This window comes from Trichosurus vulpecula, chromosome 8 (assembly GCF_011100635.1).
Source record: "Trichosurus vulpecula isolate mTriVul1 chromosome 8, mTriVul1.pri, whole genome shotgun sequence".
Lineage (NCBI taxonomy): Eukaryota > Metazoa > Chordata > Mammalia > Diprotodontia > Phalangeridae > Trichosurus > Trichosurus vulpecula.
The window spans coordinates 212209595-212233241 of NC_050580.1; the positions used below are offsets into that span (position 1 = coordinate 212209595).

General features: G+C 37.2%; 1 protein-coding gene across 1 annotated transcript in view; it reads right to left on the bottom strand.

Annotated features, from left to right (window-relative positions):
* Positions 1 to 23647, bottom strand: part of CCDC198 (coiled-coil domain containing 198) — a 57141-nt gene that overhangs the window by 6675 nt on the left and 26819 nt on the right. Inside the window, exons 3-5 of the mRNA XM_036769594.1 lie at positions 10432 to 10515; positions 5824 to 5925; positions 371 to 548 (exon numbers count right to left, since the gene is read on the bottom strand). Of these exons, the coding sequence (XP_036625489.1) occupies positions 371 to 548; positions 5824 to 5925; positions 10432 to 10515 (364 nt within the window). The remainder of the gene's footprint in view (positions 1 to 370; positions 549 to 5823; positions 5926 to 10431; positions 10516 to 23647) is intronic.

Here is a 23647-nt window from a genome sequence, read left to right on the forward strand (position 1 = left end):
ATTAACATTCTGTGTAACCTCAGGTACACTAATAAACTTTCTTGTCTTTCATTTTCTTTAATCATAAATGAAGATTTTTCTGCTAGTCTCCTCCAATGCGTCTAAACTACTTTTTTGTAAATAGTACTAAACCAACTGAAACCCTAAATTAATAAAGGTATTTTGCAACTGTGTTTTGCAAGCTTCTCTCTTTTACTTCCAGTTCCTCAATCCCAAATTGTATAATTAGGACAGACTTACTATATTTCAGAAGTGTGGCAATAGGAGTAGTCCAAAGCTATTGGTTGTTCCTTTTCCACCAAAAACTTGCCTAATGAGGCTTAAAACAATTTAAGAATATTCCATTTCATTGAAAAATGACTGAACTCACCTATCTCTCCATTCATGGGGACATCAGGCTCTATAGTTACAAAATCTTCACTGTCATCATTGCTTGGCATGTTTTCAAGGACATTTTTGGCTTTGAGTTCTCTCATTTTGTGTTTATTAATTCTTGCTTCTCTGTGGAGACTTCTCTTCAACTCAGCCTGAGCTTGTAAATGATTCAACTATATTAATAACAGAAAAGTAAATAGTTAACTTCTCCCCCAAGTTTAGCAATCTCTGCTACACATAATTCAGAAACTCTAGCAGACTGAATATTTCACAGTTCATGGGTTCATTATAAGAATAAAGATACATATTGGAGTGAAACTTTTTTGGAGAAAAGTCTCAGAAGTAGCGGTGGTTTCCAAAATCAATGAGATCACCAATTCAGAGAAAAACTGAAAATCAAGAAATTCACTAAAGCACTTCCCTATAAACCAGGTGGTTCAAATGAGAATATATATGTTGTGATATGCCATTTGCTCTACCTTGGATCCCCTCTAAAAGGGGTCATTACTAATACATTAAAAGGACTCATCATTAAGGATATGTGCTCTCCTGATTATCACGAAGAATTAAGTATTGCTTGAAAAAATGGAAAAAAGTGTTTCAAGGAAGAACAAAGATGCAAAGAGAATGTTTGTCAGGCAACAAGCATTTACTAAATGCTTACTATATGCCAGGCAGTGTAAGTGCCAGTCACTTACTATGTGCTAAGCACTGGGAATACACATACAAGTAAAAAAGGAAAAAAAGACAGTCTCTACCCTCAAGGAGCTTACCTTCAAGAGGGGAAGACAAAAAGTAAAAGGAAGCTGAAATGGGTCAAGGTAGATGGGGAAGTGCAGAAAGTGAAGTCAAGTATAAAATGAAGAGATAGCTGGCCTGGGCACCCTCCTTAAAAGGAGGTTCTGGGAGGAAGCCCTCCCCATTCAATTCAGAGGGAGTGGCCCCTGGGGCAAAGAGGACTTCTAACATGTGAGTTCTAGGGTTGATGTTATCTGATAAGATGAAGAGGTTTCTGGGATGTGGTAGAGCAGTCCAGAGGTAGAAAAGGCAGAGGGGAATGTAATCTGTGTCAGGGGACTGTAAGGTAGAAGAACATGACAAAGAGAAGGAAGGGAGGAAGAATGCATGTTAATCATTTGAAGCTATACAATAGGCATGATGAGGCTTTCCCTATAAATGAGGGAACTGGAAGCTTCTTGGGTTCTGAGGAATGATCATGGGGAGCCATTCATTATGAAAAATGAAGAAGAGAAGATGGACATCTTCCTGATGGGAGATATTGTGGCAGCTATTTGTCAAACTGATAAAAAACATATGGAGAACTTTGCTCTCTTCCTGAATCATGTCTTTGAGTTACGACGGAGACCTTCCCAGTAATTATCACATCTGAAGACCACTATGGGTGGAGGAGGGAATGATGTCACTAGAAGAAAACTGGATAGCATTATTAGGGATTATGAAGTTCTGAGGAAAATAAATGGAAAACATGGCAGGAGTCATCTGTGGAGTTGTTTGTTTTTAATCATATCTATCAAATAAAGATAAAAGCAGATTTGAGAATGGTGGACTTTTGGTCAGATATATAATCCACCTAACAGAGTACAAAAACAGATTTTCCTTAAGTATTTCAAGTCTAACCAAGATAACTTTAAATTGAAAAGGGAAGGAAGAGAAAAATGTGCACGCCAAGGCTGGTACCACATAGATTAAAAGTGCAACACAGGAGAAAGAGCAGATGAAGAAAGGTTCAATAAATTACAGGAACCAACATCTAAGAGGAAAGACCAATAAAATCCATGGTCTCAAATATTTACCTAAAAATGTGCAAGGTATGAGTAATTAGCAGAATTATTCTAATGCAAAGAGACAAATTACACCTCATAGCAATTTTTAAATAATATTTTATTTTCCCCAATTACAATTAAAACAGTTTCTAACATTTGATTTTTTTTAAAGTTTTGAGTTCCAAATTCTATCCCTCCCTCCCACTCTCCCTTCCCTCTTCCTTGAGGTTGTAAGCAGTCTGATATAGGCTATACATGTGCAATCATGTAAAACATTTCCATATTAGTCATTTTGTAGAAGACTAAAAAAAGTGAATGAAAGAAAGGGAAAAATAGTACACTTCAGTCTTGCATTCAGACAATATCAGTTCTTTCTCTGAACGTAGATAACATGTTTTATCTTGAGTCTTTGGGATTATCTTGGATCATTGTATTGCTGAGAATAGCTAAGTCATAGTTCTCCAACAATATTGTTGTTACTGTGTACAGTGTTCTCCTGGTTCTACTCACTTCCTTTTGCAACAGTTCGTGTAAGTCTTTCCAGGGCCTCGTAGCTATTAGCAAATTTGTTGGGATAGGATTCGTAACTGAAACTTGGCTCTAGAAGGCTATATCTTATTTAAAAGGGAACATAGATTAACGAAGAATGGAGTAGCATTGTATACTAAGACTATATACTTATATGAGGAAATCTAGAAAATTGAAGGGAGAAAAATGGTGTGGAGCATTTGGGTGAGGGTCAACAGCAATAGAAATAATAGCTGTCCTAAAGTAAGAGTACACAACAGACTCTCTGGACAGAAGGAAGGATACCTTAAGAGTTTGGAGGACAGATCATAAATCTGACATAGAAGCATGATATTATAGAAATTTTTGTGAGATTTTTAACAAGAAACCTGATCATCAACTGGAATTCTCCTTTTGTAAAAGTAGAACAGCTAACTTTATTCTTCAAAAGGTAAGCAAGCTATAAAACAAGTCATGGAAAAGATAAGTAAGTCTAATGGCCTAACATTTTTTAGAGGGAAGTTAGCTCAAGAAAAATTGGGAGCCCTCAAGAGTGAAATTCTGGAGATACAAGAAGAAATTATTCTGATGAGGAGAAAAAGTGGATCTGCTCAAAAAGAATAACCTGAATGCATACAAAACTCATTGACAAACAGATTTTTTTTTAAAAAAGTGTGAATATCTGATGGAATCAAGGTCAAATTATTGAGCATAAATAGAATAGGATGGCCCTGACAGATATATGTCAGGAATGTTAAAGTTCAGCATAAACTGATGTTGGCAATGGATGTGAAATACAACAAAAAGTGGTGGTGTTTTTTTTTTCTTATCACAGATTTTGTGGACAATGGAATGATGAAAGAAGGGATAGGAAAGCTCTTCAGAAGAGATGGAATGGGGGTATTAGTTGGGAGGCAGACTACTTTAGTGTAATGAGCGTTGGGATCAGAGAACCTCAGTTCAAATCTTGTCTCTGATGACTGGGGCCAATCATTTAACTTCTATGAGCCTCAGTTTCCTCATCTGTAAAATAAGAGAACTGGAACTAAATGACCTCTGAAAACTCACCAATTCTAGATATGTAATCCTATCATGGTGAGGAGGTTAAATGATTTAACTCTTTTTTTTCCTTTTTCCTCTTTTCTCTTCCATGGGGAATGATATATGAGCTGGAAGGAATACAGAGAATGGTTAGCAGGGAAGGCGCATACTAGATAACTGAGGAAATGGTCAGGAAGCATCTAGTTGCCTTGAATGAGTTCAAATCACCAGACCTGAACAAACTATATCCAAGATTACTCAAAAATATACGTGATTGCTAAATTGCTGCAGGAGATCTTTGAAAGATTTTGGAGAAATGGGAAATGAGCTGTAGGACTGGAGAAGAACCAATGGACTATTTTTTTTTAAGTGTAATAGGAGGAAATTTGCAAACTGCGGACCCATGAACTTGATTTATATTCTTGGCAAAGTTCTAGATTACTAAGAACAGTTTATGAACACTTAGGGAAGAAGTGATGACTACAAGCCAGTGTGATATCATCATCTGGGTATGCCAGATTAACCTGGCTTCCTTTTCTGACAGGCTAACTAAATTTGTAGATCAGGGAAATAAGGCAGATATAACATATTTAGATTTCAGCAAAGAATTTGACAGTTTTTGATGCTACACTAATAGATAGGTGAGTTAGTTAATGAGCATTTATTATGTACCTCTGTGTTCTAGGTAGAGCACACATAAAATGGAGTGATATAGACTGAATGATACTACAGTTGAGAACATTTAGAATAGATTGAATAACCAGACTCATTAAGTATGTATTGAAGACTAGATATCAATTTGAAGGGCAGTCTATTTAATAGCACGCCACAGTGATGTGTTCTTAACCTTGTGCTATTCAATATTTTTTATCAATGACTTGGAAGGAGGCCTAGACAACATGCTTATCCAATTTTCAGATGGCACAAAGTTTGGAGGGTTAACTAATATATTGGATAACAGAGAAAGCTACTAACCAACAGTAGGCTAAATTAAATGAAATTAAATTTGACAGAAATACATGTAAAGTTCTATTCTTGTATTTTAAAAAAAATCAGCCTCATAATACAGCACAGAGTGGGTAGGTGAAGCTTAGCTAGACCAAAGTTATTAAAAAGAAATAGAGATCTTAGTGGACTGCAAGCTTAAAATGAAACAATGGTATGATGTGTAGGGCAACGAAACGAATACTGTCCTAAACTGCACAGAGAAGCAACATGTTCAGAATGGAGTTAATAGTTCTTTACTTTGCCATGGTCAAAACACATCTAGAATACTGGGCTCATTTCTAGGCACATCATTTGAGAAAAGACAAAGTAAAATGTGTTCTTAAGAGGGTGGCCAACATGGTGAGAAGACTAGAGAATGTACCACATCAGGGTCATTTGAAGAAACTGGAGATGTTTAGCCTGGAGGAGACCTGGGGGAACATGATATGAATCTCTGAAGAGTGGTCACATAGAAGAATGATTTCACCTCAGAGTGATGGGTAGAAGCTGTATTTCTTCACACTACGAAGCCTGATTACTGGGGACTAGGGGCTGAGCAGGTAATCCCCACAGTACACAGACAGTTGTTTGTGGTGAGTGGGATGAAAAGAGTTTTGAGACCTTCATCCTTATAAGAGTATAAGAGTACTAGTGGAACTCTTTCAATTTCCCACCCTGAGGCAAAATCCCCTGACCCTTGTTTTGACTCTGACACAGGTAAATGAAATAATTATTTGAATTTAAATGGTCTCTTTTCAAGTCCTTGAGAACTCATGCAAGTAATATTAAGAAGATATCAAAATATATGCTGGTAACAGAAATCTCAGAAATCTTATCAGGACAAATTTCTTCCTGATTTCTCCCACAGCCATCGTCATTGTCTCCCATAGTATTTTCGTTATATTTCATTATATTTTGATATTCTATTATATTCATATCATATTCATTATATTTCATGATATTCATTAGCTGAATCTCTAAGTTTGGTGGTTTATTTTAACCCCTTCCTAAATAAAGTCTCTATTTTTAGAGCTCTATTTACAGGAAAAGGAGGAGAAAAAGGTTACCCCCACCCCAAGGTTTCTTTAATTGATAGATGGTAGTCCCTCTCATCTATTATTATCTTTACCTCCTGTTTCTTGCAGTTCATTTCCAGCATTTTCATTTTGTGTAAATATTGCCTTTTCCCAGAAGAGTACATCAAAGCTTGCATTCTCTTTTCCAGCTCCTGCTATGAAAAGGTAATACACTGGTTAAAGCAGGATAGTTTGATAATAATAGCTGACATTTATATAATACTTTTAAGATTTGCAAAGAGCTTTCCATAGATTATCTCATGAGATCCTAATGTAGTCAGGTTTATAGGAATCAATCATACCTACTTATAGGTTACCCCTCCACTTGCTACTTGACTCATTCCCATATTTAATCTTATTATTCTGAGCTTTAGAGTAACCAAGGAGTGTGTGTGTGTGTTTTCTTTCTAATTAATAATATTGTAATCTTTTTCTATATTAATCAGTTGGTTTTAACCTCTTCTCTAGTATATTAAATATTACTTATTAATTAAACTGGAGAAACCTCCTTTTTCCAATAGTAGTCATTTGTATCTCTATATATTAAATCCCTAAATCTCCCATAATTAGATAAATATTAAATTTACAGAATATACAATTTATCAATAGGTGAAATAAATAATAAAAAGAAAAATACTTATAATATTTTGGCTGAAAAATATCTCAGCCAGAGCCACCTCATTCCTTCACTATAAAAGCAAATGACTCCACTTCTGGAAATATCATTTCACCATTTGGTTCACTCTAAACACTGATGAAACTCCCTCAAGAATCCTCTTTTGACTTTTCCTCAAGATAAGAATTAAAATCAGTCTCTCAGGAAATGTCATGTTAGTCCTTTTCATTAGCTCTTTCCAGCTATCACTGTAAACATTTTATCCAGAATGCACATTGGAATCAATTGCGAGACATGGGAGACACTGGCACAGGACTGCCCAGCAGGGCATGCCCACATCAATGAAGGTGCAATGCTCTATGAGCAAAGCAGAATTACAGTAGCTCAAAAAAATATAAAGTGTGAAAATTTAGAGACAATTCCACTTCAAATATTCATATGGACTATTTGTGCCCAACTTACGGTAGAGCCTTCCAAGCTGGTATTGGTCTGATCAGCCACAGTTAGACAGACTGTACTTTGATCCTCACGTAGTGATGTCATTTTGGTCCTCTTCGAGTATAAAGGACAACCAACCAACCAACCAACCAAACAACCAACCAAACAACCAAACAACTGTAAATTGCTAGTTCCTCATAGTCCCTTCATAAAATGCTTTTTATCAGGTTTTTTTTAAATGCCATAATAATAAAAAAAAATTTCCTTCTAACCTTTCTCTCTGTCTTCTGCACAGATCCTTTATAGATACTCATAGAAAAAGTAAAATTAACCCAGTCATCCTCTTCCTGATTCCACAGGGAGAAAATACCTGACAATACAATTGTCACTCCTGACTGCCTTGTTTCACAAAGCTCCATTTGGCTTTTAAGGATGGAGTTACAGTATCTATAGATGAATATTAGCAGGATCTCATTTTATGTATGAAGAAACTGAAGTGCCTAGGGGTAAAGGGACTTATCCAAAGTCATACAGCTTAGTAAGTTTAGGATGGGATTCAAATCCAGTTCTCAACTCCAGATAGAGTGCTTGTTCTGCTTCACCTTGCTCAACTAATTGCAATCCAAATTATCTGTGAAACAAGTCTGAGGTAGTTCCATATCAGGATTGAATCATTATTGGTGCTAGTGTCATTGCTCCTCCTTGACGTATATTGCATTCTGTCATTAATTTTTGTTTCTGCTGAACTTAGAGTTTAAACATGTATGCATTTCATTTGGTCATAATTTTGTCCCTCCCTTAGTCTAACCCTGAGGGCAATCTCCTCAGAGTTTTGCCATGGTTAGATGAAATGTCCCTTTCTCAGTCCCAAAGGTAACTACTGCATAGCTTTGGTGAATAGGGTACCAGGCTCTGGAGTCAAAAACATTCAGTTTTGAATCCTACCTGAGACACGATAACTATGCCACCGTAGGCAAGTCACTTAATCTCCCCAGCCTCAGTTTCCTCACTGTGAAATCTGGAGGATAATACTACTCCACAGGTTTGCTGTGAAGATCAAATGAGATAATGTATGGAACGACCTTTTCAAACTTTAAAGTGTGGCAAAACACGAGCTATTACTCTATCAAAGATACAATAATTTAAAACGAGAAGTAAAAGTTTTGATTGATTTGGAAAGTGGCTGCTCCTGATAGGGATGCTTGTTTCATCCCTGCAAAATGATATAATATGCAAATATTGATCCCAGGAGCTGCTGTAGCATAGAAAGGACCTGAAATTGATCATTTGTGCCATTGGTCATCCCTCTCCATTGGGCACCAGTAACTTTGCAGATGGTCCCTGTGGATAGTGAAGGACAGAGTCCATCTATATTCTTCACCAGCTGTTGTAGTATGTGAAAGGGAAGAAATGTAGCAGACAAAGTCTTTCAATAATATTGTTCATGTTGAGCTTGTAGAAGACCCATGTCAGGTAATGTTAACTGGGACAAAGACAATTTTTTTCAAGTATATGTCTGAGAGCCAGCTCATCTATGTAGGGACTTGTCAACACAAAGGCTGTTTTTACACAGACTTATAAGACTAACAATACCTCGAAATCATCTGTACAAATTGCAAGACAATGTTTGCTTGGCTTGGAAAGAAGAAGTCATTATCATATGAATTGAATTTCCCCTAAGGGGAAAAAAAAGAAAGAAAGCTGCTAACTAAAGGGAACAAGAAAAACACTTAGTACAATTTTTCACCAGTACCACCTGGAGGGTTCTCTCTACACACCCCGACTCACTGGGTGGATCCCACAGGGAGTGGCTACCCCAGCTTCAAAGTATTTTGTAATTTCTCATGAGCCCCCATTGATGGGTCCAACTTTGTTGGTCAGCCAGAGTACCATAATTTGTTCAAAGTAAAGTCATTTAATGAAACAGCATAGTTAAAAAAAAATACAAAACATTTTCCCATAAACCTGGGGAGCACTTTCCCATAAATATACACATTAATGTAAGAATGAAAACATATAAAGAACACATGGAGAAGCACAAACACAAGGAACATGTGGCCAGGGTGCATGCATGGAAGGGTGAACACATGGGGATCATGGGTGTATAGGTCATATGTGTAGCAAGCAACTCATGCTTCCAACTCTACAAGACCACTGATGTCTTCTAGTGGGGTCACTGTGCTTACCCTCTCATCTTCTCCCTGCTCATCCCTTAGATTCTGCTGGAATGGTCTTATAGTCTCTACTAGACTCTGCTCCACCAGATGCTTCTTCACTATAATCTTTGACAGAGACTTTTTGATAGTAGGCTCCATTGCCTCCTTCTTAAAGCTCAGCTGAAATTCTTGAGTAGGTCTTCCTTAATCAACAGCAGGGGCTGCCATGCTTTTATTTTTTTGTCAGCTTAAATAAACCCCATAAGCTTTCCCCAGGTATTTTAGAAGAGGCAGAAACTCTTGAATAGGAGCCACCAGTTTGTCACATTCCCTCAGTCTTTACTCTGAGGCATCTCATCTTCCAAAAGGAGATTCACATCTGCACATGACAATTTCTTTAGAACAAAGAGCAGTGTCCTAGAAGTAGGGAATGCCACCAGATTTCCCACCCACCCCCACTACAGTCTTAGCCTTCTCCTTGGACTTATGTTGTTGATATAAGGAGTTGGAGTTCTTCCTATCAAAACCCTCAACCTAGCTTAGCATTCCATATACCTCTCAAATTGCTGAAGGTTAAGCTGTAGGTTAGCTAATAGTTATTTGCTCAATAACTACCAAACAGCTCTGGGACTCAGGTTCTCCAACTGTCAAACTTTAAGTTTCTTTTGTTCTCTCATGGAGATTAGTAGGTAAGGAACAGTCACAGAGACAACCCAACCCAGGGAGCTAGGTGATCATTGCTATACCTAAGCATATTCTTAGGCTTTTTATATTTCTATATGGCCAACCTCCAAATCTCAGATAGGTTTTGAGGTGTAATTTTTTTAATTCCATAAGTGTGGCTCATAGCATAAGCCAAGAGCATGAGGTCATGGAAAAGAGTACTGATTTTGGAGATATGAGAATGAGTATACAAGTCTTGATGCTAAGAAAGCCCTTACTTTAGGACACCAAATCCTGTTTGTTTGGTTTTTTCCGGTGAAAGAACTGAGTCTCATAGGATCACAGAGATGAAAGTTATCATTTGACAGATGATGAAGTTGAAGCCCAAAGAGTTAAAATGACTTACTCAAGGACAAACAGACAGTAATTATCAGAGCCATAATTAAAACCAAGGTCTCATTACTTCCAATTCAGTTCTCTTTCCAATATATAATACAATATTCTGTCTGTGCCTGTCTGTGTCCAAGTCGAATTCCCTCTTTCATCAACCTTCCCATTTTTTATTACAAGGCCAAAAAAGGACTAGATCTCATGGGACAAGCAGCCTGTAGGGCTCTGTGTTCTGACCAAGTGATAATTATCAGTTTGCAGCAAACGGGCTTGGACTACCAGGTCCAGATTATGTGTCTCTATGTATTTTAAAGCTTCAGTTGGCAGCTGCCATGATGAAAATAAGGATAGCACCATTTCCCCACCCTCCCCATTTCCCCACTATTAACAATATTCACCTTTTTCTTTTGTGTGGTCTCAGCTTCTTTCTGGGTCAAGAACTTTTCAGCAACCAGGATTTGTGGTTCAAGAGGTTCGAGCATCTAAAGTCCAACAATTAGACCATTCAGCATTACTCAACCCAGCAGACAATGAAAGATAAAAGCCAAACATTAAATTATTTCCAGGGTTTGCAAAAAAAAAGTCACTCTCATTAGAGTTCCTTTCATCTCCATGATTCTATAATTGTTTTACAGCTTTATTCATGTTGTGAAACAATTTCAGAGATGAAAGGAGCTCAGAAAGGTAATTTGCTTTATAGGTCTCTCCTTCATAGCACTAGACCTATAAGTAACAATTTTGGTATCCAGCAAAAGTTTCACAATGTGTGTCCTGTAATCAGCATTTTAAGACCAGCTCAGTTGTCAGGGGGAAAGAACCCAGGATACCACCCAGTGCAAGGGAGACAGAGACCCTAAAACACTTTGTCTACTGTCAGAGACACTGAGATATGACAGGAGAGTCTGGTATAGGGGACCAAGTAGGGCCAGCCTGGGAAAGTTTACCTGCCAGAGAAGCTGAATCTAGCAACTTTCCTATTTTAAGTACAGCATTTTTTTTCCTTTTTAACTGGCTAAGCTCAGTAATTTCTACCTCTTCAAAAAGAGTAAAAGTTTTCATCACTTCTAAATGTTGGTGATGCAAGACAAAACCCTAATTATAGCTGCATTTGGATCCGTGTCATTCCAGATAGTGAAGTTCTCTTGTTTCTAAAAGTCTCCAGAGAAAATGTCACAGTTCCATCACAAACAATCTTAAGGCTAATGAAGCTAATTCATAGGTAACATCTTATACTAGCCTTTTATTCTTAGTGGGAGGAGGAAATATGGGGGTGGGAGTGGGATGAATCACTTGTTAAGATCATAGAGTTAGTACACTTTGGTGGTTGCATGATCATGTGACAAAAGACCAAGAACTGAAAGGGACCTCAGAAGTGATCCAGTTCAAACCTGTCATTTAAAAGACGAAGAAACTCAGGATCAAGAGCATTGAGTAACTTGTCTAAAGCCACATAAATACGAGTCAAAGAACTGGGACTTGAACTCAGGTCTCATGGCTTCATGCAGGTAGGTGGCATAGTGCATACAGCACCAGGCTTGGCATCAGGAAGACTCATCTTCCTGAGTTCAAATCCAGCCTTGGATACTTACTATCTATGTGACCCTGGGCAATTCACATAACTCTGTTTGCCTCAGTTTCTTCATCTGTAAAATGAACTAGAGAAGGAAATGCAAACCACTCCAGTATCTCTGCCAAGAAAACCCCAAAATGCAGTCACAAAGAGCTGGAAATGACTGAACAACAACTCATGACTTCAAGTTGAAGCCCTCTAAATTTCTTCCACTGTCCTACCCTAAACTATAGGCCACAGTATCCTTCCTTTGCCCACCTTGTCTCTCAGTCTCTTAAGAGCTATTGCTGCAAGGGCCAGGATCAGAGCTACAAAATTCTAAAGAGATATTTTATAGTGTCAAGGCCTACAAAACAAATTGGACTTAAAAAAACCCAAACCATTGAAAGACTTCAGGAGTCACAGGATAAAGTATGAGAACAGCTGTCTTATGACAATAAAATCAAATGCTTTAGAACAAAGTAATTTTTTTCTTTTCTTTTTTTTTAAGTCTGATAAGACTTCTAATTTCTCAGGGAACAGGGAGAGTTCCATTAAAAGACTATTGGGATGGGAGTGAGTAAGGAAGAAAAGTAAGGAAGAAAAAAGAAGAAACATTTTATTTTTTGCATAGTGGATTTGCAGTTTTGTGAGCAATCATCTTTTTTATTATACCATGTCATAGAAATGCTTGTTTTATTCCATAAATTAAAAGTATAATAAATTTAAAAAAAAGAAACATGGGAATAAGAGAGCACAAAAAAGAAGTAGAAATGAATTAATAACACTAATATGAAAGTTGGATGATTTGTTTTTAAAATGTCGTTGAAAATCTGAGTTTCAAAAAGCTAAGGTTTTTAGAAAGTCTTTCAAAACTTCCATGTGCTATAAGCTTTAATAGATTAAAATTAAACTACAGCTTTTGGGATACCCTGTACTTATGGGCCAATTTCTCTGTTTAACATGTGAAAATATAATTGGTCACAGAGTTCATTACCTCTATTTTCATCCTCTTATACTATAAAACTATAGGTCTGGAAAGAATTGAGTGATGGGCTTTTCCTATGGATATCTATATATCAGGGGCTTTGACAAGAATTAAGAGCCACAATATTGTCATGACTCCAGAGATGGCACTAGGTGGCAGCAACTTGCATTGTAAATAGGAATCATCTCTTTTAATCATTTATACTTGCTAGAGAAATTCCCTATATGATACTATTAGAAAGATAAGCTTCCAACCAATTCAGTTCTCAGAGCTCCCTCTCTTCTCTCTCTCTCTCTCTCTCTCTCTCTCTCTCTCTCTCTCTCTCTCTCTCTCTCCCTCCCCCTCCCCCCTCCAAAGGATGAAGATTTCAGACAACTAGCTAAAATAATTGCCTGGTTGTTTGTGTTTATCATGGACACTCCATTTTACTGCCTCTGAAGTCAGATGAAGGAAATGAGGAGGTCAAATAGTAAGTAGAAAAGACGACTGGACCAAGAGTCAGGAAACCTGAGTTCTATTTGCAGCTCACCTACTAACTTGCCGTGTGACCTTAGATCATTTGCTTTGCCTTTCTGGCTCTCATTGTAGTCATCTGTAAAACGAAGAGGTTTGATTTAGACTGTTGCTAAGGTACTTTCTAGCTCTAATAAGACAAATACTATTGATGTGTCTCGCTTGGTCAGAGTGGTCCTTCAGCCTGTAAATTTTCCCACTTTCCAGCCAGGAGATGAATGTAGAAGGGGATCCAGTAATGCATGCATAAAAGATTCCAACAGGGACCTATAGTACCCGTAGTAGAAAACAATCGCCGCTCCCCTCCCAAAGTACCAGCCTTTAGTTGACTAATATCTCTAGTCTGGAGAAATAGGACTCAGCTCAGGTTGCTATTAGCCTGCCCTGCTTATTACTTCTGCTTGTCACCTTTAGCTGGCTAGGAATACTATAGCAAGGAAGCATCACCAGGTTTGTGATGTTCCAAATAGGAAAGCATGATTTGACTGCTTCTCTAATGAGGACTGGCTATGCCTACTGTTTTTTATCTAGATTCACTCTCTCCCCAACCTCTATCACTGCAAATAACATTAAACATGAAATAGGGATAGGTGGTCCCTAATTTCTTTTATCTAACAATAAAATAAACAGTAGTGAGGGAATAAACAGAAATTGTAGCAGGAAAGGAGACCATAGACAGTCTGGCTGGTCCAGTTCCCTGAAAACAATAGCATAATAGCGAAACCTTTTGACTACAGAAACAAGGCATGGAGGCAGGAGGGGAGGAAAAAGAGAGGGTCCCAACAATCATTATTCTGACAGTATGGCCATGGCTTGCCTGCTAGCAGCAGACCCAATAGGGCTCCAAAGAGCAGCCTTCAGAGTCTTTGTAGAGAGGGTCAGAGCAGTACAACTCCTTCACACTACAAGGTCCAAATGGAGTTAAGACAGAGGAAGATGCTAACTCTTACCCACTGAAGCTGCTTTTCTTTTCTTCCTCTTTCCTCGAATTCCTTGCAAACAACCCAGAAGTCCTCTAGTTTATTATGTCAATGGCTGGTGGAATCTTTGGAGAGCATCTCCATGGCAATAGCAGGCTACATATTTTAAGTTTGATTTCATCAGAGATAATGTGGTAAGAACATTTTCTGAAGTGCCTAGGAAAGGACTCTTCTTTTTACTTCTTCACTATCTTTATTTTCAAATTGAGGGAAAATTCTATAGCTTTTGGCGTGCAGAGTGAAATTCAGTGGCCTAAGTGTTATTGGGAGTTACATAAGCCTAGGGATTCAGGAAATCTTGATTAAATCAAGAACAGATTCACTTCCCCTAAAAACAGAAGCTGGTAACAACACCCCTGGCGTGAATCAGATGCTTTTTTATAGTAGCAATAGAAAGGATGGCCAGACATGAAGCAAAACCTCTTCTATGTTAACCAAAATGAAATAAAGTGAAGATTTCTTCCTCGTAACAGGTGGGCAAAAAGGGAAAAAAGGAAAGGGGTGGGGTCCTATTACTGAAAAGGATGCAGTGGAAAGATTCCCTTTTACCTTCACACACAGTTTATATTAGACTGAAGATGATTCGTTCTGCAAAGAGTAAGAAATAGTTTCTATTGCAATGCAATGAAAAGAATTCTAGATTTGAAGTCAGGGATCCTGGGTTCAAATCTTGGGTCTGTCACTTACTACTTATGTGACTTAGATACATTATAACCTCTCTGGGCCACAGTTTCTTCATCTATAAAATGAGGGGATTAGACTAGAGGATTTCTTTGATCCCTTTCAAAACTAACCATAATTTTACATTAAATTATAGTATGCGATAGAATTTCTATAAATAGAAAATAGGATTTCAAACAGGTTAAGTAAACCTATAAAGTACTTAGCCCTTCCTTTTTTCTTCCTTCCTTCCTCCTTTCTTTTTATTCCTTTCTTCCTTTCTCCCTACCTTCCTTCTTTCCTTCCCTCCCTTCCTCCCTCCCTCCTTCCTTTCTTCCTTCCTTCCTTTCTTTCTTTCTTTCTTTCTTTCTTTCTTTCTTTCTTTCTTTCTTTCTTTCTTTCTTTCTTTCTCTCTCTCTTTCTTCCTTCCTTTCTTACTTCCTTCTTTCCTTTCTTTCTTTCTTTCTTTCTTTCTTTTTCTCTGTTTCTTTCTTCTTTCCTTTTTTCTTTCTTCCCCTTCCTTCCTTCCTTCCTTCCTTCCTTCCTTCCTTACTTCCTGCCTTCCTCCTTTCCTTCTTTTCTTTCTTTCTTTCTAGAATAATTTAAATGGTATAGATGAGGTATAGACACTGGTATAGATTCCTAGATGAGGAAATTCCCTCCACCAAGACAAACTGACACCTTCCCTGCAACTTACCATCTTGGAGAGTTACCTAGAGTACTAAGGAGCTAAATGATTTTCCTAGCATCACACATCCAGTATGTCTTAGAGAGGCAGCTAGTGGTGCAACGGGTAGAGTACTGGGCCTGAAATTAGGAAGACTTGACTGTAAATCCTACCTCGGATACTTACTAGCTGTGTGATTTTGGCCACATCATTTAACCAGTTTGCTTCAATTTCCTCAACTGTAAAGTGGGAATAGTAGCACCTACCTCTTAGGGTTGTGAAGATCAAGTGATATAATACTTGTAAAGCACTTAGCATAGTGTTTGGAGCATAGTAGACACTATATAAATGCTAGTTACTTGTACGGGTGGAGCTTGAGCCCAATCTTCCTAGTTCAAAGACCAGCTCTTAGTTCACTATAACCACAAGGCTTCTCCTAACTATGAGTTGGTAGATATACCAACTTACATAGGAGTCACTTTAGAAAGTTCAAAATATGGGACCATGCTATAACATTATGGAGTGGAGTTCAACATGATGTAGGTCTGTCTTGGATCTGATCTAAGAAAACTCAGTTACTGGAGTACCAAACCAAGCTGGTTGTCAGATGTCCCTATGTCATAGATTCTGAGGATTTATTCCAGCAAGGTTCCAGTGTGTGTAGGTGACTCACAGGAAGAGAAAAGCTTTCAAAATATGGTTCAAAGAATTTTAAGTGTCAATTTAGCTTGGTTTCATCATCAAAATACTATCAGAATTTTCTTTGGAGTCAACACAAGCATTTATTAAGCACCTACTACATAACAGACACTTTGTTAAGGATGCAAATAATGAAATGAGACAGTCCCTGACCTTAAGTAGCTTGCATTCTCCTTGGAGGATATAATATATTCATAAATGAGTTAATATGGAATAGAAATAAAGTAAATAAAACTTGATTTGGTTTGTGGGAAGGAGATAATTACAATTAGAATTAGGAAAGCCTGCTGGAAGGCAGCATTGTGTAGTGAATCACTGAGTCATCCTGTAAGCTAGGAAGTCTTGGGTTCATGTCCTGCCTCTGACACTAGCTGTGTGACCCTAGCCAAGTCACTTCCTCTTCTTTGCTTTAGGAGCAGTTGCCAAACTCCATTGGTAGAGGGAGTTTCCTCATCCGGAAGTTCTTTATAGCAATGAAGTCACAGATCCAGTCACTATTCCTGACCTTCTTGAAGGAAGAGGCACCTGAATGGGGCCTAAGAAGTGTAAACAAGTTGGGAGGGAGAATTCTAGGCATGAGGAACAGCCTGTGGAAAGGTGCAGAGATGGGAGATGAAATGTCGTATCTGGGGAAGAGAAATTGACCAGTTTAGTTGGAATTTAGAGTATGTGAAGGGGTTTAATGTGTAATCAGCCTGGAAAGATAGGATGGGATAAGGTTGTGAAGGATTTTAAGGGCCAAACAAAGTTTGTATTTTATTTTGGAGGCAATGGGAAGCCACTGAAATTTCTTGAGCAGGGGAATAACATGGACAGACCTATGGTTTAGGAATATGAATTTACAGCTGTATGGAGGATAGATTGATTAAGGGAGAAACTAGAAGCAAGGAGACATTCAGAGACTATTGCAATAGTCCAAGCAAATCATCTGGTCATAGTATGAATCGAGAGTAAACAGTTAGGAGATATGGAAAGGTGCATATTAGTTATTTGTTCTATCAAAAAACTGCACTTTTTAAAGAGTGCTCTCCTTGATATATAAAGATGATTATGGTTGTCACCTTCAGTATGTTACACCCTTTGCATTTTTTGTTCCTCTTCTACTTTTCCTTACCCCATGCATATATATATGTATATATGTGTGTATATATATATATACATATATATATATGTATATATATATATATATACATATATATATATGTATATATATATATATATATATATATATATATATATATATATATATATATATATATATATATATATACATACACTCCCCTCTCCTCCCAATGCACATTCTCTTACATCCTTCTCCACTTTCAGGACTATTGGTCAATATTTGGGAGTGCAGTCTTGAGTCATGAGAGGCAGACTGAAGATGACTAGCTTGCACGGAGAATAAATGTTTACCCTTAGTCTTATCAGCACTCAACTAACCAGGACCAGGTCTATACAGGCCACATATCTTTTGTTGTTGTTCAGTTGTTTAGCCATGTCTGACTCTTTCTGGCACCGTAAACTCCTCCATGGGATTTTCTTGGCAAAAATACTGGAGTGCTTTGCCATTTCCTTTTCCAATGTGTGCCCATTTTAGAGATGAGGAACTGGGGCAAATAGGGGTTAAGTTACTTGCCCAGGGTCATAAAGCTAGTAAAAGTGTCTGAGATCAGATGTGAACTCAGATCTTCCTGATTCCAGGCCCAGCACTCTAGCCACTGCATCATCTAACTGCCACCGTGATAGAAAGGGAATATCTCATTTTTAAAAAATCAAACATTTTATGTAGCCTAGTTTATCTGGACAGAAACAAATGAAGTTTTTTTGAAGACATCAGATTGATGGCTTAATAGATTATATACTTATCCTTAGCCAAAATAGTATTTTAAGATTGTTCAGTGTGGGAAAATATGCTTTTTTGGTGCCAAAAGATATTGTTGACTCAAATAGTGAATACTTGATCATGGAGAAGAGAGGCAAATCAATGCCAAATGAAACTGAAATAATCCTGAGAGAATGAGCTCAGTGTATCCCTTGGGTTGACTCAGGCATCTGGGTGAACTGGGGGGAACTTATCTCTGATTCTACTTTTCAAATGTCAGTGTTACGTGCTGCTTACAAATGAGGACAGAGCTCTCATTTTAGCTGATGTTAAGCCTCAGGGATCTACCTCAATCTATTTCTCTGCCTCAGAGGGATGATCACTCAAAAGTTAGACCACTGGGGGAAATCTATGTTTAGTAATGTAAAGCCTTTCAAGATTCTACAATCAATTTATGCCATAAGAAAATGGAAGATGGAAACAAACTAATGAATCAAAAGAGGCTAATGAAAAGCTCTGATCCGAAGCAAGACAACCAAGTTTTAAAAATGAACACCCCAAAATGCAGATGTGAGAGTATTTTAGAGACATAATTGTTGAAAAGGTAAAAGAGAAAAATGAACATTTCATGTCAGAAAGTAGAGCATACATTCAAGAAAAAAAAAAAGCTTAAATTCAGGTTCAGTCTCTCCGTTGTGTACAGTTTGGGTTTTTTCATTGTCAGAAGGCTGAGGAGTTTTTTTTCTCTAATACATCTTCTAAACTAAAGAGGCAGCATGGACTGGTGGAAGCAACCCAGGATTAGGCATTGGGATACTCGAGTTCTCCTCCTAGATCTGCTAGATCTGAGGGAACTTAGGCAGGCTGTATAATCTCTATCTCCTTTCCTTTACCTATAAAATGAAAGTAGTGATGGCAATGCAGTGTGCCTGACAGAACTGCTTTACAAAGAGAAAATGACATAATAGATGGAAAAGCATATTGAAAAGTTCAGAAATTAAATAAAGAATGATGATGATGATGATGACAAAATAAAGGAAGTATAACAGAAATATTAAACATATACTTTATAGGGCATAAATCAATACAATTAATAACATAAGAAATGCAAGCAAAAGACATGGACTTAAATGGAGATGTAATGATAAAATCTTAATTGAGCTGTCAAATAGATCAATCATAAAAATAATGACTACATAAAGGCAATGATAGGGGGTGGAGCCAAGATGGCGGTTGGAAAGCAGGGCCTTGCCTAAAGCTCCCACCCAGGTCCCTCCAAACACCTATAAAAAATGGCTATGAACAAATTCTAGAACTGCAGAACTCACGAAATAGCAGAGGGAAGCAGGGCTCCAGCCCAGGACAGCCTGGATGGTCACTGGGTAAGGTCTATCACATGGAACTGGAAGCCGAGTGGAGCGTGGGCTGCGCCCGGACCAACCAGACCACGAGCCGAGAGGAACAGGGCCTAGCGCCTTGAATCAGTGAGCTGTGGCAGTTATCAGACTTCTCAACCCACAAACACCAAAGACAACAGAGAAGGTTAGTGGGAAAAAACTGCAGGGACAGAGTGAAAAGAGTTCGCGGTTCGGCCACCATCCCCTGAGTGGCAGAGGTGGTACAGCTCTGAGGCTGCTTCCAGAGCTACAGCTGCAGTTGCTTCCAGCCCCAGTCCCACCTGGTGGGAGGAATTAAGTGGCGGATCAGAGTGGGAGTGCAGAGCCTGCTCAGATCTGAGTCGCGGTCCAGGTTGGCAGTTCTTGGGGGAGGAGGAGTGCTGGTGTGGCAGAGCTTGCTGTGTAGAAGTAGCTCTGAAAACAACAGCACAGCCCCTAAAGCTTGGGACAAAGTACTCTCTACTCTACAAGCAGTCATACCCCGCTGAAAAACTCAAGGGTCAAGTAGTTGGTTGGGAACATGGCCAGGCAGCAAAAATGGACTCAGATTCAGACTCAGACTTTGGAATCTTTCTTCGGGGATGAAGAAGACCAAAACATACAGTCAGAAGAAGTCAACAAAGTAAAAAAGCCTACATCAAAAGCTTCCAAGGAAAACATGAACTGGCCTCAGGCCATGGAAGAGCTCAAAAAGGATTTGGAAAAGCAAGTAAGAGAAGTAGAGGAAAAATTGGGAAGAGAAATGAGAGTGATGTGGGAAAACCATGAAAAACAAGTCAATGACTTGCTAAAGGAGACCCAAGAAATACTGAAGAAAATAACATCTTAAAAAATAGACTAACTCAAATGGCAAAAGAGCTCCAAAAAGCCAATGAGGAGAAGAATGCCTTGAAAGGCAGAATTAGCCAAATGGAAAAGGAGGTCCAAAAGACCACTGAAGAAAATACTACCTTAAAAATTAGATTGGAGCAAGTGGAAGCTAGTGATTTTATGAGAAATCAAGATATTCTAAAACAGAACCAAAGGAATGAAAAAATGGAAGACAATGTGAAAGATCTCATTGGAAAAACCACTGACCTGGAAAATAGATCCAGGAGAGATAATTTAAAAATGATTGGAGTACCTGAAAGCCATGATCAAAAAAAGAGCCTAGATATCATCTTTCAAGAAATTTTCAAGGAGAACTGCCCTGATATTCTAGAGCCAGAGGGTAAAACAGAAATTGAAAGAATCCACCAATCGGCTCCTGAAAAAGATCCAAAAAAGAAGACTCCTAGGAACATTGTTGCCAAATTCCAGAGCTTCCAGATCAAGGAGAAAATATTGCAAACATCCAGAAAGAAACAATTTGAGTATTGTGGAAACACAGTCAGGATAATACAAGATCTAGCAGCTTCTACATAAGGGATGAAAGGGCTTAGAATATGATATTCTGGAGGTGAATGGAGCTAGGATTAAAACCAAGAATCACCTATCCAGCAAAACTGAGTTATCATGCTCCAAGGCAAAATATGGATTTTCATAAAGGCAATGATAATGACAATACTGTAGTTCCAAATTTCTGATGTACAATTATGTCCCTAACAACATACATTAACAAAATTGGAGAAAAAAGGATTCATAATTACTATGCAATTAAAAATTAGGAAAACAACACACAAATCCAAAAGAAGTATGAAAGAAGGAATCTTGAAAATTAGTGGATAAATTAGAAACCAAAAAGATTATAGAACAGATAAACAAAATTTTGAAAGTTCTAACAACCTGCTTAAAAAGAAGAAAATGAAATTCACAAAAGTAAAAAAAAACTAACAAAGAAATGAAAGGAATGATCAGAACCTACCATGCAGTAATCTGTCAACAAAACTGGGGATTAAAAAGAATGAATGCTTTTAAATCTACTGGATATTGATTTAAAATTTTAAATAAAATACTAATTAAAGTTCTACAGCAATTTATTCAAAATCATTTATTCCAGTCATTTTGGATTTCTACCAGGGATTCAAGGATGGCTCAACATTAGGGAAATAATAAACATAATTATATGTTTTTTAAAATTCAGACCACATGATTACATCCATAAATGCAAAAAAATGATGAAATATAACTTTTTTTATGCTAAAACCCTTAATAGCATAAACATAGAAAGGTCTTCTAAAATATAATCTAAACTTTCTTTATAAAACCGTTAACTAGCATTATATGCAATGGAAGATTTCCTAGTGAACATAAGAATAAAGCATGGGTACCCCCTTTCCCTGTTATCATTTGACATTTCTAGAAATACTAACAATAGCCAAGAGACAAGAGAAAGAAATTAAGGACTTAATGACAGAGAAAGAGAAAGAAAAACGATTCTTTTTTGATGATGACATAAAGGTTTCCTTTAGAAAATCTTAGAGAAGAACAAGGAATTTAATTGGTCTTATTAACAGCTCCAATTAAGTAGGAATTAAAAGGAAACTCACAAAAATCAAAAGCATTTCTATTTAGTAAAAACCAAATTCAGGACAAAATAATAGAAGTTAAGTCCTATTCAAAGTAACTACAAAATAAATAAAATATCTGTGAATCGATCTACCAAAGCATTCAATACCTGAATAGCTGCAATTTTAAAGTTGTTCTCAAAGAAATACCAGCTTAAATAATCACACTTGGGGACTAGGCCATGCCCACATAAAAAAGTGACAGTACTACCAAACAATTTACAGATTTAGTGCTTTAACAACAAACTATCAAGGGGATTCTTTATAGAGCAGAAGAAACAATAACAAAGTTTAATTGGAGGAATAAATGATTTAAATATCGAGGGGACTGAAAAGGATGAATGAAAGCAGAATTACACTTCCTGACCTCAGGATATAATATAAAGCAATAGTTGTCAAAACTATTTGGCATTGATTAAAAATAGAAAAGCTGACCAATGGAACAGACCAGAAAAATTGAATTAAATGATAAACCACAAAATATAAATGACCTAGATCAAAAACTTCATTATTTGATAAGAATTGCTGGTAAAATTGAAAAGCACTGTAAGTAGAAATTAGACCTAGAAATTAGGTCTAGACCAAATTCTTACAAGATACATCAAAAAAGATACACTACCTAAATATCAAAGTTCATACTGTGAAAAAAAATGAGAAGAGAACCCCATCAAGTACATTTCACAGCTCTGTGTAGGAGCTGAATTTTTAAACAGAGGAGAAAAGTTATTACAATGGATAAAATAGGTAATTTTGGTCATATGAAATTGAAAAGCATTTACATTGAAAAAAATGACTGCAATTAGGATAAGAAGGAAAATGATTAGCTGTGAGAAAAAAACACTTTTATATCACAAATACATCCATAAAGTCTGATATCTAAGATATTTAGGCAATAAGAATATATAAGACCAAAAGCCATTCCCCACAACCCAGAAATAAGGCATCAAAAGATATAAATGAACAGTTCCCAAAAGAAGAAATAAAAATTATTTACAACCATATAAAAGAATGTTTCAGATGACTTATAACAGAAAATAAAAGTATTCTATGATTTCACCTCATACCTAGGAAATTGGTAAAGATGACAAAAGATGGGAATACTCTCAGTGCTGAGGAGGTTATGGAAAGAGGGATACAAAAATGCACTGTTTGTGGAGTTGGGAAATGGTCTAATAATTCTGGAAAGCATTTTGGAATTCTGCTAAAAGTGACTGTAATGTCCATGCCTTTTAATCCAGATTTCCCGTTGATAGTCATATACCCCCAAAGGAATAAATCAATGAAGAAAAGAACCAAGCCTTTATTATGATCTTAGTAAGTACCTGGCATTGTGCTAAGTGCTTTCTTTAATCCTCAGGATAACCCTGGGAGGAGGTGTTTTTATTATCCTCATTTTACAGTTCAGGAAACACTCAGAGGTTAAGTGACTTGCCCAGGGTCACATAGCTAATAAGTGTCTGAGGCTAGATTTGGACTGAAGTCTTCCTGATTCCAGGTCCATTGTACCTAAGGTATCTCTAAGGTAGCTTATGAGCAAAAGAAGGCTTCATATATGCCAAGATTTTTATAAAAGTAAAGAACTGGAAGCAAAGTAGATGTTCATCAATTGGGCAAATGGCTAAACAAATGTGGTACGTGAATGCAGTGGAATATTACTATAAAAACAAACAACGAATATAATAGAGAAACATATATGAACTGATGCAAAATGAAATAAACAAAACCAGGAAAATAACGTATACAAAATATATAATCACTACAAAAATAGAAATAGGAAGAATGATAATGCAATGGAAACTGAGTACCACAAAATTTTAACTACCAGGCCTCAAGGAGAGGTATGGAAAGGTACT